This window comes from Mustela lutreola, chromosome 15, assembly GCF_030435805.1.
Source record: "Mustela lutreola isolate mMusLut2 chromosome 15, mMusLut2.pri, whole genome shotgun sequence".
NCBI lineage: Eukaryota > Metazoa > Chordata > Mammalia > Carnivora > Mustelidae > Mustela > Mustela lutreola.
Window position 1 is genome coordinate 21713689 of NC_081304.1, and position 17962 is coordinate 21731650.

The 17962-nt window shown below is 40.2% G+C and overlaps 1 protein-coding gene across 4 annotated transcripts in view; it reads right to left on the reverse strand.

Moving 5' to 3' along the window:
- WIPF2 (WAS/WASL interacting protein family member 2) overlaps positions 1 to 17962 on the reverse strand; it is a 50517-nt gene that overhangs the window by 17988 nt on the left and 14567 nt on the right. For 3 of the 4 annotated variants that reach the window (XM_059149569.1, XM_059149570.1, XM_059149572.1), the window contains one exon: positions 6904 to 7035. In XM_059149569.1, coding sequence (XP_059005552.1) covers positions 6904 to 6966 — 63 coding nt within the window. In that variant the 5' untranslated portion in view covers positions 6967 to 7035. Of the gene's footprint in view, positions 1 to 6903; positions 7036 to 12084; positions 12216 to 17962 lie in introns of those variants that run through there. The other variant, XM_059149571.1, reaches the window with a different exon arrangement.

Here is a 17962-nt window from a genome sequence, read left to right on the forward strand (position 1 = left end):
AAAGCAAGGACCCAACCCAGACAGTTGACTCTAAAATGGCTACCTTATCTCAACTAACAGACCTCATTGCTTCCCTATTACTTTATCTCCCAAACAATGTTACAAAGTAGACCATATTGGGGCACATGAGTGGCTCAGTGGCTTAGATGTCCGAGTCCTGGTTTCAGCTCAGGTCATGATCTCGAGGTTGTGAGATCAAGCCCCATGGCATGCTCCACACTCAGTGTAGAGTCTGCTTGTCCCTCTTCCTCTGCGCCTCCTCCTGCTTGCATGCACAAACTCTTACTCAAATAAATAAGTAAATAAAAATATTTTAAAAATAAAGTAAAATAAAAGAAAATAACCCATATTATCCTCATTCCAAAGATGAGGAAATGAAGGTTTCAAAAACTTAATGTCACATGATTAGTAAATGCAGAGTTGTTCTGATTGTGTCAAAGCCCATGCCTTTCCCACTTACCCTATGGTCTCTTCCAACATCATATTTCTTTTTGAGTTCTTCGCCCTCCACCTACCTCTTAAATGCCTATCCTCAGCCTCCATCTAAATCTCCCTGAGCAAGCTCAACCAGTCACAGGGTTTGAATACTGCTGAAAAACCCAAGTATCTCCAATCTTTACATCTCGTCGCCACTCCTGGCCCTGGGTTTCACACCCCTATGTGCCAATGTCTACAGGACATCTCTAAGTGAATATCCCACATGTACTGAAAATGTAACACATCATACCATATACCTTACACAATTTTTAAATGTAGAGGTTTTTAAATTAACCACAGTGGAATTTTTTGGAAACCATTAAAAAATGATCTTAAAATCTATCTGGAAGATTAAGTATAGTAGAAAAACTAAGAGAATGGAACTAGTACCACCCAAAAGCTAGGACCAACTACAACAGGAGCGCAGGGACAGACAGCTAGATATATGGAATAAAATACAAAGTTCATAAACAAACCTACATCTATATAAGAAATAATAAAAATGAGGGTGCTTGGGTGGTTTAGTCAGTGAAGCATCTGCCTTTGCCTCAGGCCATGATCCCGGGGTCCTGGGATCAAGGCCTGTGTCAGGCTCCCTGCTCAATAGGGAGTCTGCTTCTCCCTCTCCCTCTGACCCTCCCCTCTGCCTATGTTGTCACTAGTTCTCTCTCTCTCTCCCTTTCAAATGAATAAATTTTTAAAAATCTTAAAAAGAAGAGAAAGAAATAATAAAAGTATTTCAGCAGTGCAGAAGGCACAGATCATTAAATATAAGCTACCGGGGCACCTAGGTGGCTCGGTGGGTTAAAGCCTCTGCCTTCGGCTCAGGATGATCTCAAGGTCCTGGGATCGAGCCCCGCATCCGGCTCTCTGCTCAGTGGGGAGCCTGCTTCCCTCTCTCTCTCTCTGCCTGCCTCTCTGCCTACTTGTGATCTGTCTCTCTAATAAATAAATAAAATCTTTAAAAAAATAAAATAACTTCTTCCCATTTCAAAAAAATAAATAAATATAAGCTACCAATAACAACTGGCTAAGTGTGGAGAAAAAACAAGTTAAATCCCTACCTTATAGCTTACTCTCAAATTCTAGTTGAGTTATAAAATGTAAATATATAAAAAAAAAAAAAAACCCAAAGAAGTAACCAAATGAAAAAAGCAAGTAAGGTAAAGGACATGACAACTAAAATATAGGGAAAGACTCGAAGACTTGTTTATTTTAAGTTATTTACTTAGGAATATAATAAGCAGATGACAAACTAGAAGGAAAAAATCATCTGACACACAAAGGCAGTGTGTCAGCACACAGCATTAACATAAAGATGACTTATAAATCTACAGGATAATAACCAAAGGATATAAACACTGTGTAAAAGAAATCCTCAAGCCAGCAAATATGGAAAAAAAATTAAAAATGCAGGCTAAAACACAGTATCATTATTTACCAATGAAACTGGCTAAAGTTAGAACTGTAACAGGAGACTGCTTAGCTTCATGAAGGCAGGGTCCACTGACAATTGTATGCTGCCTAGCACACGGGGGGGTATTAAAAAAAAATGTGTAGAATACATAACTGTCTTATGGTGGTCATAAGGATTTAAGGGAACAGGTACTCTTTTGTATTATCCAGAGGAAGTTAAATAGTATGATCTTTACAGAAAGAAGTTTATGTATCAAACACCCTTTTCCTCCTTCCACTTTTTCTTTTTCTTTTGAGAGAGACCCTGGTGAGGGGCAGAAGGATAGTGAGAGAAGGTATCTTAAGCAGGCTCCACACCAAATGCAGAGCCCGACACGGGGCTGTATCTTACCACCCTGAGATCATGACCTGAGCTGAAACCAAGAGATGGACACTTAACTGACTGATCCACCCAGGCGTCCCTTGTATCAAACTTTAAAAAGTCTACACAAGAATTCTATCTAGGAATTAACTTTAAGAAAACAACTAGAAAAGTACACAAAGATGTTATTTATTTATTTATTTTTTTTTAAAAGATTTTATTTATTTAGTTGGCAGAGAGAGATCACAAGTAGGCAAAGAGGCAGGCAGAGAGAGAGATGGGGAAGCAGGCTCCCTGCCAAGCAGAGAGCCCGACGCGGGACTTGATCCCAGGACCCTGATCGGGACCATGACCCGAGCCAAAGGCAGAAGCTTAATCCACTGAGCCACCCAGGCACCCCAAAGATGTTATTAATAGCATAAAACTATCTAAAAATAATATAAAAGTTCAATCAAAAGGAATACTGATGGCACAAGCACAGAAGGGAATGCCAGTTAAGCTCTTAAAGATGTGCAAGTTAAGGGACGCCTGGGTAGCTCAGTTGGTTAAGCTGCTGCCTTCGGCTCAGGTCATGATCCCAGCGTCCTGGGATCGAGTCCCACATCGGGCTCCTTGCTCCGCAGGGAGCCTGCTTCTCCCTCTGATTCTTCCTTCCACTCTGTCTGCCTGTGCTCGCTCTCATTCACTCTCTCTCTGACAAATAAATAAATAAAATCTTTTAAAAAAAAAAAAAAGATGTGCAAGTTAAGTGTCTTTAGATAGCAAATGTCTGACACAATCAAGTAAAAAAAATTACAAACAAAACATTTAACAAGATTAAAGCAGAACCTATCTCACAGGGTAGTTCTGAAAATTAAATGAAACAGCACTTTTCAAGAACTTAGCACAGTGCCTGGTGCTCAATAAGCAGTAGTTGTACCGAAAGAAAAAAAGGTACATACATACCAAATGTTTCCAGAAGGATATATGCTAATATCAACGAAAGTTAATATGGGGTAATAATTCTTTTTTTTTTTTTTTTAAGATTTTACTTTTTTGACAGAGAGAGAGATAGCAAGAGAGGAAACACAAGCAGGGGGAGTGGGAGAGGGAGAAGCAGTCCTCCTGCCAAGCAGGGAGCCTCATGCAGGGCTTGATCCCAGGACCCTGGGGTCATGACCTGAACTGAAGACAGATACTTAACTACTGAGCCACCTAAGTGCCCCTTGGGTAGTAATTCTTTATATTTATTTTTCTAGTTTTCCTATAATAAATATGTAAAACATAAAATGTTAACAAAGATTAATTATTAATAGCTTAATGTTTTCTATTTTTATTGGCATTCTCTAATCTTTGCCACATTTTTAGTACAGTAAAAAAATTTTAATATCACTAACCATTTAATGATGTAAGAAGCCATTCACGATGTATTAATGACTAAGCAGATTAGAACTCATAACATAGCAGCGCTGGCGATAGGGGGAGGGGGAGAAAAAAAATCAGTAGGTACATATGGCACAGCCTCCTTTTTATAAAAAGTAGGAGATAGAAGGAAGGAAGGAGGAGGGGCGCCTGGGTGGCTCTGTCATTAAGTGTCTGCCTTCAGCTCAGGTCACGATCTCAGGGTCCTGGGATGGAGCCCAGCATCAGGCTCCCTGCTTGGCCGGAAGCCTGCTTCTCCCTCTCCCACTCCTCCTGCTGTTCACTCTCTTGCTGTGTCTCTGTCAAATAAATAATTAGGTAAATAAAACCTTAAAAAAAAAAAAAAAAAAGGAAGAAGGGAGGAGAAGGATATACACAAAACTACTGTGAATGGCTGGATTACAGATAATTGCTCCTTTATGCTTACCCACAGTTCATAAAGCTCTTTTTTTTTTTTTTTTTAAAGTAAATTCTATGCCCACTGTGGGACTCAAACTCACAACTTTGAGATCACGAGTCCCATGCTCTACAGAATGAGCCAGACAGGTGCCCCAACCATAGTTCATAAATTTCTTGAAATATATTACTTTTGCAAAGAGAAAATTATTAAAACATTACTCAACATCTCTAAAATTGAGTTCACATCCTCCTCCACAAACCTCACTTTGTAAATGGCACCATCATTCAATCTCCCAAACTACAGTTGTTCCAACCTCCTTCCTCTTCCTTGCATCAGTCACTAACTCTGTAAGATTTTACTTTCTAAGTGTCTCTTGTAGACATCTCTCCCATCCTTACGGCTTTAGTGCAAACTCTCAGATTTTCAGCTGTAACAGGCTTCTATCTGCGAGTCTTGACTTCCCTGCCTCCAGCCTCAACCCCAAACCACTTCCACACTGTGAAGGATGACCTTTCTAACACACACCCTGTCAGGTGACTCCTGCTGCTGAAAGTACACTATCTTCTCATCACTGTCTGGAGGAAAAGCCAAAACCCTCAGCCTTAGCCTCTGGCTTCATCTCCCACCAGGCCCCTCAAGCAATGATCCAATCCTGGGTATGCTTTCCCACAAATCAGCACCCTTTCATTCTACTTCCTCAATACCAAGTGCCTGCCCTCTGTCTTCTCCTTCTGGCTAAACACTACTCATAGTTTAAAACTCTGCTCAAGTATCACTTCACAGCTCGAAGATTTATCTGACTGCCTCCAATCCCTCCAGACAGTACTGAGCCATGCTTCTTTGTGGCCTCATTTATTTCTGCAAAGCATGGAATTTCCCTGTTGACTTGTCTATCTTGCCCATTGTGCTGGAAGCCTTTGAAGGCCAGAACTGTCTCATTTCTGGGCAATGATACTACAGATTATTTTTATTTGCTTCTTTTTCTTATCTGCATGTTTTGCCTCTCTTTAATTATATAAATAAAGCTTATTGGGAAAGACTCGAGAAATATAGAAATTTAGAGTAAAACTATCTGGATTTTCTTTCCTTTTCTTTCTTTCTTTCTTTTTTTTTTTTTTTTTAAGATTTTAATTATTTGACAGAGAGATCACAAGTAAGGCAGAGAGAAAGGAAGGGAAGCAGGCTCCTCGCTGAGCAGAGAGCCCAACACAGGGCTCGATCCCAGGACCCTGGGATCATGACCCGAGCCGAAGGCAGAGGCTTTAACCCACTGAGCCACCCAGGTGCCCCAATTATCTGAATTTTCTAAGTTATATGCCTAATCAAGTCTCTGATACTCAGTAAGCCCCAACAAAAGGCTACTGAGTAAATGACTAAGACAGCATGATGCAGGGCATCATCAGAAGAGATCCATGGATATATTTTGGGTCCTTGAATCCCACTATAAACAAAGCAGCTCTGCTTTTATCTACTGCACTTATTGGACTTCCATATAAAATTTCATCCAGAAAGGGGGTTCATATATATCCTCAAACAAAATGTCTAAAAATAGGAACTTAGAGAAAAAACCAAGTTGGCAGACCTGAAGTTCTAAAATAAATTAGCTAGGCAAGTTGCTTTTCCTCTGTAAGGCAGTACTTCTCATCTGTTAAGTAACAATTCCCCCACCAAGGTATTCATTCCCTAAAGTTCCTTTCACTTCTAAATTTTACAAAACTGAATAAAACAGGGGCATCTGGTTGGTTCAGTCAGTAAAGCATGCATCTCTTGATCTTGGGGTGTGAGTTCAAGCCCCACTTGGGTGTAGAGACTACTTAAAAATAGAATCTTAAGGGGAATCTGGGTGGCTCAGTTGTTAAGCGTCTGCCTTTGGTTCAGGTCATGATCCAAGGGTCCTGTGATTGAGTCCAGCATCAGGCTCCTTGTTCAGAGGGGAACATGCTTCTCCCTCTCCCACTCCCCCTGCTTGTGTTCCTTCTCTCGCTCTCTGTCAAATAAATAAATAAAATCTTTTAAAACAAACAAATAAATAAATAAATAAATAAAATCTTAAGGGGTCCCTGGGTGGCTCAGTCAGTTAATTGCCCAGTTTAATTTTGGCTCAGGGTCACAAGACCGAGCCCTGTGTCAGGCTCTGTGCTCACAACATAGTCTGCTTAAGATTCTCTGCCTCCATCTCCCCTCCCCCTACTCTCTCTCTCACAAACAAATAAACAAAATATTAAAGAAAGAAAGAAGTAAAATCTTAAAAAAAAAAAAAAAAAATAGAACGATAAAGCACCCAGGTTGCTTCTTTCTCATGTGACACCAGATGTCACAATCCACATATAGTAAAAATGGTTGCCTCCTTGGTTCAGAAACCACACTGCTTTTCCCTCCCATTATTAAACCTTTAAGTCTTCTTAATAGTATTTTCCAGAAACTCCTTTTTTCGATGGGCTGGTAGACTTCAAAGACTTGGCTTTAGGATGAACTGGTTTGGAAGAGAAGAGAAGGAGATGAAATAGTAGCAAGAAACAACCACTAGGATTTACCGTCCCTTTCCTCAATGATGCCAGAGAAATGCTGTACTGACCTTTATAGAACAAATAGTTTTAGGGGCAAAAGACTAGACATCAGACTACTCTGATGTAACCTGAACAAATCTCCATTTAGACTGAATCAGACCAAGAAAGCAAGCCATTAAAGTCCCAAGAGGACCTCTCAGAAATCAGAACTAGTTAATGAAGAGAGACTTTACTTATTCTCTGTTTCTATACCACATATCTTTGAGTACAGTATGTCTTACACCAGGAAGCCCTATGTATCCATTAAGGTTTTGAGATACCCAGGTGCGAAGACTACCTACCTGATTAAAAGTGGGAGGTGGAGGAGGACCAGGCGGCGGTGGAGGGGGTGGAGGAATTGGCATCCTTGCCCTGCTCGCAGTTGGCACTGCTTTCTCTCCGTTTCACTTTGCAGCTTTAGGTCACTCATATACCTGCAAATGAAATGGAAATTCAATGAGAACTCTGCCATCAGAGACACCCAGGAGAATTAGAAGACTGGGCATGACATGAAGGAGAAACTCATCCCCTAGTTCCTCTGTGATAGTAGTCCAGGGCTTGGTGAACTTTTTCTGTAAATGGCCAGATAATAAATATCAATACTGGGGCACCAGAGGGGCTCAGTCTGACTCTGGATTTTGGCTCAGGTCACGAACTCAGGGTTGTGAAATCAAGCTCTGTGCTGGGTGTGGAGCATGCTTAAGGTTCTCTCTCTCCCTCTGCGCCTCTCCCTCCCCCGCTAAAAAAATTAATATTTTAAGCTTTACAGGCCATATACAGTCTCTGTCATATTTTATTATTCGATTTGTTTTGACATTTAAAAAAATTATTCTAAAAATGTCAAAACAAATCAAAGAATAAATCAAAGAATAAGCTTTATTTTTAAAAGTAGTTTCAGGTTCACAGCAAAACTTAGCAGAAAAGTGCAAAAAGATACCCATATGTACTCCTGTTGCCCCTGCACAAACACATACACAGTCTCTCCCACTTTCTACATCCTGGGGTTGGACATTTGATACAATCGCTACCTCATTACCACCCAAAGTCCATAGTTTACATTAGGGCTTACTCTTGCCAACCTCTATTTTGTATGTTTGGACAAATGTATAATGACAGCTACATGTTGTAGCGTCATAGAATAGCTTCACTGCCCTAAAATATCTATTCTCTGCCTGTTTATTCCTCCTTTCCCCACTGATCCTTTTTACTGTCCCCATAGTTTCCTCTTTTCCAGAATGTCGTATAGTTGGAATCATATAATATGCAGCCTTTTTCAGATTGGTTTCTTTCAATGAGTAGTACACGTTTAAGTTTCCTCCATGCCTTTTCAGGGCGTGACAGCTCCTTTTTTTTTTAAAGTGCTGAGTAATATTCCATTGTCTGGAGGTACAACAGTTTATTTATCCATTCACCTACCGAAGGACATCTTGGTTGCTTCCAAGTTTTAACAATTATGAATAATGCTGTTAAAAATACTCCTGTGCAGGTTTTTGTGGGAACATAAATTTTGGCTCATCTGAGTAAGTACCACTGATGGTACTTATTGCCAGATCCTATGGTAAGAGTTACATTGTATAATAAGCTGTCAAACTGTCTTCCAAGTGGTTGTAAGGTTTTGCATTCCCACCAGCAATGAAAGAGAGTTCCTGCTGCTGCACATTCTTGCCAGCATTTGGTGTTGTCAGTGTTGTAGAATTTGACCATTCTAGTAGGTCTGTAGTAGTGCAATCTCACTGTTTTAATTTTTCAATTCTCTGATGACATATGAAGTTTAACTTTTCACATGCTCACTTCCCATCTGTATATTTTCTTCAGTGAGGTGTCTGTTTAGGTCTTCTGCAGTTTTCAATATGACTGTCTTCTTATTGTTGAGTTTTAAGAATTCTTTGTCTGTTTTGGATAACAATCCCTTATCACCTGTGTCTTTTGCAAATATCTTCTCCCAATGCATGGCCCGTCTTCTCATTCTCTGGATTTTTACATTTTAAAACTACATTTTTACATTTTAAAAATGTAAAACCGGGACGCCTGGGTGGCTCAGTTGGTTAAGCAGCTGCCTTCGGCTCAGGTCATGATCCCAGCGTCCTGGGATCGAGTCCCACATCAAGCTCCTTGCTCGGCAGAGAGCCTGCTTCTCCCTCTGCCTCTGCCTGCCATTCTGTCTGCCTGTGCTCGCTCTCTCTCCCTCTCTCTGACAAATAAATAAAATCTTAAAAAAAAAAAAATGTAAAACCATTCATAGTTCATGGGCATTATAAAAACAAACCATGGACCAGAGCTGACTTGTGGGCCATAGTTTACTGACTCCCAGTATAGTCACATCCTTGGAATCTGATCAGAGTATAAATACCATGTGAGAATTTAGCTACTTATCATGCCACACACACACACACACACACACAAAACAAAAAAAAAACAAAAACAAAACTATAGCTGTCCTCCTGTTACAGTCTGTAAGAGATCCTCACTTTACAAATGAGACTAAAACCAGGGAACTCTCTTGCCCTAAGACATTAAAGTAGAGGGCAAAAATAAAACTAAACGTCAAGAACAATTAATTCATCCAAAAAGCTATTCCAAGGGAATCCCACTTCTTGACACCCCTATTCCCCTCAAAAAGTCAAAGCCAAAATAACATTATCACTGGGAGTGCAACTTACAGATGACAAGAAAGGTTCAAGACAGGATAATCAACTTCACAAATTAATCCAGGGAAGAACTGCTTCCAAGCAAGGTGATTAATGAGATTAGGACACAGGAAATCTCCCAGGTAGCCCCTAGCACAAATGAAAGACCATGTGTACCAAAACAAGCCTAAAAGATGGAACCCGCATTGCAATCCACTGAGGAAGTTTGGTTCTGAACAAAATTTCCCTGTGAATAAAGGAATACCCACTTTAACATTTCCCTCAATGCTCCCAAAACCATTTAAACACTTTCTCAATGATGAACGGAAAGGGGAAATATTCCAAAGGTTCTAAAAACCAAGAATCTTTAGAGGCAGGTAGAATTTGATCAGAAACACAACTGTGAGACCTTCACAATCCCAACCTTTCCAATAATACCACTATAAGTTGGGTGCCCAACAGAGCTTTTTGCTCCAATCACAAATAATTGGACAACAGACTTCGGACAACTAGACTTTGGCTAGATGGTTCCCATGGGGAATGATGTCTGAACTCACTTCACAAATTGAGCAGCTGACCATCCTTTAAAGGAAATACCTCCTGATGTCTGGTTTCAAAGCTAAGTTTAGTTTTTCTTTGCCAGGGATCTAACACACTAGACTTTAAAAACTGATCAAAATAGGAGCACCTGGGTGGCTCAGTCAGTTAAGTGTCTGCCTTTGACTCAGGTCATGATCTCAGGGTCCTGGGATGGAGCCATGCTTTCCCCCCACCCCCCACCCCATTGACGCTTCTCCCACCTCATGGTCTTTCTCTCTCTCAAATAAATAAAATCTTAAGAAGGAAAAAAAACTGGGGTGCCTGGGTGGGTTAAAGCCTCTGCCTTTGGCTCAGGTCACAATCCCAGGGTCCTGGGATCCAGCCCCACATTGGGCTCTCTGCTCAGCGGGGAGCCTGCTTCCCCCCCCCCTCTCTGCCTGCTTCTCTGCCTACTTGTAAACTGTCTGTCAAATAAATAAATAAATAAATCTTTAAAAAAAGAAAGAAAGAAAGAAAGGAAAAAAACTGATCAAAATAGTAAATCTTCATGATCAATCTATAATGGAGGAGCACGCAAATTTAAAATAAAAGGAAGAGAAAGAGAAAAATAAAAAACTTTATTCTTTTTTAATTCTCTGGGTTCATTCTGACAGTTACACCAAAGCACCTTTTTAAAAAGCTAGCAGAAGGGCACGCGGGTAGCTCAGTCGTTCAAGCACCTGACTTCAGCTCAGGTCATGATCAGGGTCCTGAGATGGAGACCATTCATTGTTCCATGCTCAGCAGGCAATCTGCTTATCCCTTTCCCTCTCCCCCTTCTCTACCTCTGGTGTGCTCTTTAAATCTTTAAAAATAAATAAATATATAAATAGGTAAATAATAGCAGAAAACAATAGGAAAAATAATAATCTATCCAGAAACAAACATTTTCAACTAATTCCAGTCACCTCAGTTCCTGTCTTTTCTGAGTTTCCAGTACTACCTACCTTTGCCATTGCCAGGACTGAAACTGTTTCCAAAAATGACTAGGAAAAGAGATTCAGGTAAGTCCCTAATTCTTTTCTTATCCACAGGTGATCCAACCTATATGCTACAAAGTACGAAATCACTTAGTGGAACAACCTTATACCTAACAGTGAACACCGTTAATAAGGCAAAACAGTAATTCTCTAGCAAAGCAAATCTTTTTTTTTTTTTAAAGCAATCCACTGGAAAAGTCCACTAATATATTACACAGTTACAGATGCCTTCTTAAAGTAGGCTCAATTCAAACTCTAATTTCAAAACAGATGCACTAAAACAAACAAACAAAAAACACAAAACCTACCATTAATGGACAGGCTTTCATGCTAACAACCAGCAGTGCTTCTCAACCTTTCTTCTGCCTCCACAAAGGCTGCATGAGTGACATGCTCCTATTGGTGACACTGTGTATACGATGATACATGGTAGAGGATCTACGGTAGAGGATCACTGCTTCCCATTTTACAGGCAAGGACACTAAAGCTCCAGGTGCAATGCAATTGCATGCGTGCACACTAGAGAAGAGAATGATCTAAGGGCACCGCCCAAGATCATTCTGGAGTAAACTGCAGAATTAGGACTCAAATCTAGATCTTGTGATTCCCTGCTATTTCACTAATCACCACAAAAAAACATTTGTGATGGAAATTGGTTTGGTATAGCAATTTCCTACTATTTTCACCAAATGAAAATTCAACCCACCCCAAATTTTTATTTTATTAGTAGAATATAAACAGCTCTGTGTTTCCCAAGAGCAGGCAACTTCAGTAAATTTACATGAATACAAAGAAACTGACTCCTGAGGATGTGAAAAGCTTATTCCATCATGGTTTTGCAAATCCCCAAACCTTTATTCAAACCAATTTAATATTGATACAGTCACTAATCCAAAGCAGAGGGTCTGCTTTGAAAACTACTTTTAGTTAAAAACAAGCAAACCAAAAACACTCATAAAGTTTTATAAAAGAATGACAATTTTTTTTTTTTTAAGTAGGCTCTGTGGTCAGCATGGAGTCCAATGCAGGGCTTGACCTCATAACTCTGAGATCAAGACCTGAGCTGAGATCAAGAGTCGGACACACAACCAACTGAGCCACCCAGGTACCCCACAGAATGATAAATTTTGTGACCGACTACTTTTAATCAAAGGACAAATTCAGGCTTTCAGGAAGCACTGTGTACTGCAATTTTAAAAAAGTAACATTTCTGAGATTAAACCTAAGAAGAAAGAAAAGGGTTCTTTACAGAATTTTAAGTCTTTCCTTTTTGATCTTTTAAATTAGAACTACAAACCTCACCATCTGTGTTCTTCAGAGACCTTGATTTTCAGAAATATTGTGAGGCTGCCTCCAGCTCAGCAACACACCAATTCCTATTCCCCTCTTAAGCCTTTCTATCGTAGAAACCATGATGGAATAAGCTTTTCACATCCTCAGGAGTCAGTTTCTTTGAAAGCAAGATCAGAGAGCATTATTTCATATCTTCCTAATGTCAAATTTATCACAGAATTCAGAGACGTCTTCATAAAACTCAAGCAATGCACTTTCAAAAAGCACTCTCTTCTATTCCTCAAAAGACAAAACCTATTTTTCTATTCAATTTCCTAACATTTCATTCCAAATATGTATTCCCACATTTTAAGAACAGGAGACTTCCCAAGTACAAAGATGTTGACCTTTCACATTTGATAAATGAAGAATCCAATTTAGTTGTTGCTTTTCTCATGTATTTAAAATTATCTCAAAAGTATACTAGTTACTACCATTTGGGGCCTTTATTCAAATGGCATTCTGCTATTATATAACTCAAGTTTCAATTGCAAGTTATTTTTTAAAAGAAAAAAATTTTTTAAATTCTAAATCTAAATGCTATCTACTTTCATGCTAAGAGACCTTAGGTAACAGTACTTTCCTTTCATCTCAACTTTGATTACCAAGTAAATTAGTTTTTGTACTGAAGTACCCAATAAAATCCCATAGGGGAGAAAAAAAAACTGACTTAAAAAGCAGGCTCTCTCCCTCAGCAAAGTCTCAAGGGCTTTAGTTTTACCTTACAAGAATCAGTTATATGAATATGAATTTGGTGAAAATAGTAGGAAATTGCTATACCAAACCAATCAAAAGAAAATTCTCTCTCAGGGCACCTGGGTGGCTCAGTGGGTTAAGGCCTCTGCCTTTGGCTCAGGTCATGATCTCAGGGTCCTGGAATCAAGCCCCGCATCAGGCTCTCTGCTCAGCAGGGAGGCCGCTTCCTCCTCTCTCTCTCTCTCTCTGCCTGCCTCTTTGCCTCCTTGTCATCTGTCTGTCAAATAAATAAATAAAATCTTAAAAAAAAAAAATGCTTCCTCTTTCTTTCCCTTAAAAATAAAAAGAAAGAAAAGAAAATTCTCTCTCTTTCTTTTTCTTTTTTTCTTTTTTTAAGTACTCTCTATGGCCAACATGGGGCTCAAGCTCATGACCCGGAGATGAAGATTCATATATTCTACTGACTAAGCCAGCTAGGTTAGGTGCCCCTTCTTTTTCTTTTTCTTTCCTTTTTTTTGCTCACCCTAGGATTTTATTTATTTATCTTAGGGAGAAAGAGCAAGCATGAATGGAGGAGGAAGGGAAAGGAAGAAGCAGACTCCCTGATGAGCAGAGAGCCTGATGTGGGGCTCAATCCCAGGATGCTGGGATCATGACCTGAGCTAAAGGTAGATGCTTAACTGACTGAGCCACCAAGGCACCCCTCTCTCCTTTCTGAAATACATGTTCAATTCTTTATTTTTTATTTTTTAAGATTTTATTTTTAAGTAATCTCTATACCCAACATGGGCTCGAGCTCATAATGCCAAGATCAAAAGTCACAGGCTCCACCAACTGAGCCAACTAGGTGCCCCCACGTTCAAGTCTTTAATATCCTATTAAACCTCCCCCCAATATAAAGAAACAGAGAAGGGCACCTGGCTGGCTCAGTTGATTCAACATCTGCCTTCAGCTCAGGTTGTGATTCTGGGGTCCTGGGACAGAGGCCCGCCCCAGGCTCCCTGCTCAGTGCAGAGTCTGCTTCTACCTCTCTCTCTGCCTTCCGCTCCCCCTACTGGTGCTCTGTCTCTTTCAAATAAATAAATTTAAAGTAGAGAGAGAGAGATGAAAGAGGCATTTCAAGATCCTCTCTGAAAGACCAATAACTCTGACTACGCTTCTCTCCAGGTAATCTAGAGAAGACTTCTGTCTTCAAGAGGAAAGATTCTAGACATTCCCCTCAATGGAATTCTTATTCAACAGTTCAAATCAAAATAAACCTAATAGAGACAGAACATAAATGTTTAGCAGAAATGGAAAGCCAGTTGCTCTGGAACAAAGAAAGTCACGGTGCAAAATGGGGTTTTTGTTTGTGGAGTACGTAATCCCAGACAGAAAGAACTTTAATACAGCCTTGCCTAATGTGGCTTCAGTAATTCAGGTAGGTGGGTGGCAAACTTTCCAAGCATAAACATTAAAACCCATTAATGAATCAAATATTCATAACCAAACAACAAACCCTAAAAATATTCACATCAAACAAGTTCGAGGGGTGCCTAGATGTCTCAGTCGTTAAGCGTCTGCCTTCAGCTCAGGTCATGATCCCAGGGTCCTAGGATCAAGCCCTGCATCCGGCTCCCTGCTCAGCGGGAACCTGCTTCTCCCTTTCTTACTCCTCACTCTCTCACTCGCACAAGGAGAACACACTCCTGTGTTCCCTCTCTCACTGTGTCGCTGTCAAATAAATAAGTAAAATTTTAAAAAGAAAAAAGAAAACTATTTCCCTGTCTCTAAACCATTAAAAAAAAAAAAAAAAACAAGTTCAAAATGAGGTGTGCCTGCCTGGGTGGCTTAGTTTAAGGGTCTGCCTTAGGCTTAGGTCATGATCCCAGTGTCCTGGAACTGATCCCCACATCGGGCTCGTCGCTCATCAGGGAAGCCTGCTTCTCCCTCTGCCTGCTGCTCCCCCTGCTTGTGTGTGCATGTATTCTCTCTTTGACAAATACCTAAAATTTAAAAAAAAAAAAAAGGAAAGGAAGAAACAAGGAGGCTATGTGCTTGGTTTAGTGCTCCAAAAGTTTTTAACTTGCTGAATTCATTCATTCAGCAATTCATTGCTGAATTTATTTATCATCCAGTGAATATTTATTGAGCACCCATCACTTAATCCACTCAATAAGTATTTTCTTAAGCACGCTCTAGGTTCAAAGCAATGTTCTATAACAATGGTTCTAAGAGGAATGATTCTGTCTCCCAAAAGACATTTGGCAACATCTAGAGACATTTTTGATTATCATGACTAGGGGGTGCTACTGGCATTTAATGAACAGAAAACATTCTATAATGCATAGGACAGCCCCCCACAAAAAAGTATCATCTCATCTCATTAATGCTGAGATTGATAAACCCAGTTCTAGAGGCTGAACAAGTTTCTACAATCTTGGAGCTTACATTCTAGTGGAAGAAATAAACAAGGAAACAAAATCTTGCATCTCAATTACTGATAAAAAGAATGGAAAAACGGGTGCCTGGGTGGCTCAGTGGGTTAAAGCCTCTGCCTTCTACTGAGGTCATGATCCCAGGGTCCTGGGATCAAGCCCAGCATCGGGCCCTCTGCTCGGCAGGAAGCCTGCTTCCTCCACTCTGTCTCTCTTTGCTTGCCTCTCTGCCTACTTGTGATCTCTCTCTGTCAAATAAATAAATAAAATCATAAAAAAAAAAAGAATGAAAAAAAAAGAATCATGAAGGGTGAAAGTAGGAGTATGGAGGAGTGTTCTTTTTTTTTTTAAGATTTTATTTATTTGACAGGGAGAGACAGTGAGAGAGGGAACACAAGCAGGGGCAGTGCAGTGGCAGAGAGAGAGGGAGGCAGGCTTCCTACTGAGCAGGGAGCCCAATTCAGGCAGGGCTTGATTCCAGGATCATGACATGAGCCTAAGGCAGACACTTAACGACTGAGCCACCCAGCCGAGTCAGGAGTGTTCTCTTAGATAGGGTTGCAGGGAGGGGGGCTGGCTCTTCACAAAGAAATCTCTCCATGAGTAAAGCAACCCCTATGAAGATATGGGGGAAGAGCACTCCAAGAAGAATTAAAAAACAGCCAGTAAAAAGCCTGAGATGGGAACAAGCTTGACAAGTCAGAGAACTAGTAAGAAAGCCAAGGTAGCTAAAACAGAGTACAGAAAAGAGTGGTAGAAGATGAACTCTGAGACCTTACAGGCCATGCTCCAAACCCCTTAAAAGTAGTATCCTTCCCCATCCAATATGCCTATACGAAAGAAGTTTAAACCCATTAACAGTTCCACGCCCAAAGTAAACAAGTTCAATCAGTTATCTCATTCATCCCACAGACTGCCATTGATGACTTGGTTTAAGCACAGCTAGGGACCTAGATACTAACCGGAAGCCTTCCAGGTTAAAAAATCATCTGATGATCATGTCTGCCTGCCGACCTGCCCTTCAATTTTGCTCCTGAAAAGCAGTACAGCATGGCAAGTTAGGAGTTCATTACCACAGTAAACACAATGGCATCCAGTTCCCAAACCAAAGAACCCAACATGGGAGAAGTGCCAGAAGCTACCTAAGAGTATTCACATGCCACTCGAGGAGACTAACAAACAGCAGGAGCCAAACAGGTTCCTACAATTACGTGGGAACTGATGTCAACACAGAATTATGAACATGCCTTTATGTGTTCTAGGAAAGAATATAGTGGAGGATTTCCACTAAAGCATTTTAGTTTTCTACATAAAAAGAAACAGACGACAATAACTTTCATGTTACAGGTATCTCATCACCCTTTCCTCAACCCATGCAAAAAAACCTTTATATAGTTTAAAAATAATTCACAGCCCTCTTCTCTCAATGGAAAAGATGCTACCTTTCCCCTTGAAATTCAATTCACTCAAACCTCTGGTGAAATACATTTCTGTCATGCATAGATGGAATTAATTAAAACTCCAAGGTTACTCCACGAAGGGGAAAGAATCATTTTTCCAACTGCAGGCATTTTCCATCATGGAAATTCAACTACGCAGCAAATCTGACTGACCCAAAACAAGTGATTAAAAAAAAAAAAAATCACATATGCACCATGAATATTTAAACTGATAATCCTACAACTCCTACAACTAAGCCTGAATGTTTTACTCTCCACATCAATAACTTTTCACTGTTAAAATCAGCACACAACCCTGAAAGAGAAAAAGAGGTAGAATAAAGATATGTAACTGTACAATGAAATTCTTTCAATATTATTTCTCTAATAAGAAACATAAGTATACATCCCAACGATACAGCTTTTCCTCCTAATGTGACACTTTCCTCTTGACCTAGATTTGTTTAAAACCCTAGAAACAGGGGTGCCTCTTTGGCTTAGTTGGTTAAAGCCTCTGTCTTTGGCTCAGGTCATGATCCCGGGGTCCTGGGATGGAGCCCCACATTGGGCTCTCTGCTCAGGGGGGAGCCTGCTTCCTCCTCTCTCTCTGCCTGCCTCTCTGCCTACTTGTGATCTCTCTCTGTCAAATAAATAAATAAAGTCTTAAAAAAATAATAAAAAATTAAATTAAATTAAATAGGTGATCATTTTAAAAAAACAAAACAAAAAAATCTCGTGGGTAGCTCAGTTGGTTAAGTGCCTGTCTTTGGCTTGGATCATGATCCCACGGTCCTGGGATCAAAGTCCCACATTGAGCTCCCTCTTCAGTGGGCATCTGCTTCTCCCTCTTCCTCTGTGCTTGCTCTCTTTCTCTCTCAAGTAAATAAATATAATCTTTAAAATAAATAAATAGGGTGCCTGGGAGGCTCAGTCAGTTAAGTGTCTGCCTTCGGCTCAGGTCATGATCCTAGCATCCTGGGACTGAGCCCTGCACTGGGCTCCCTGCTCAGCAGGGAGCCTGCTTCTCCCTCTTCCTCTGCTGCTTCCCCTACTTGTGCTCTCTGCCTGTCTGAGTCAAATAAATAAATAAAAAATAAACAAACATATAAATAAAGCCCTAAAAACATAAACTCAGAAGTCTACTTATTCACATACTACTTGATGTAGTAAATATGAGAAACCATGGGTTATTCCCAAATACCCAGGAGCCATGTCCTCACATCTAAAATGATGACAAATCAATGAGAAGTCTACTCTTATGTTCAATTAAATAACCACAGCTGCAAAGAAT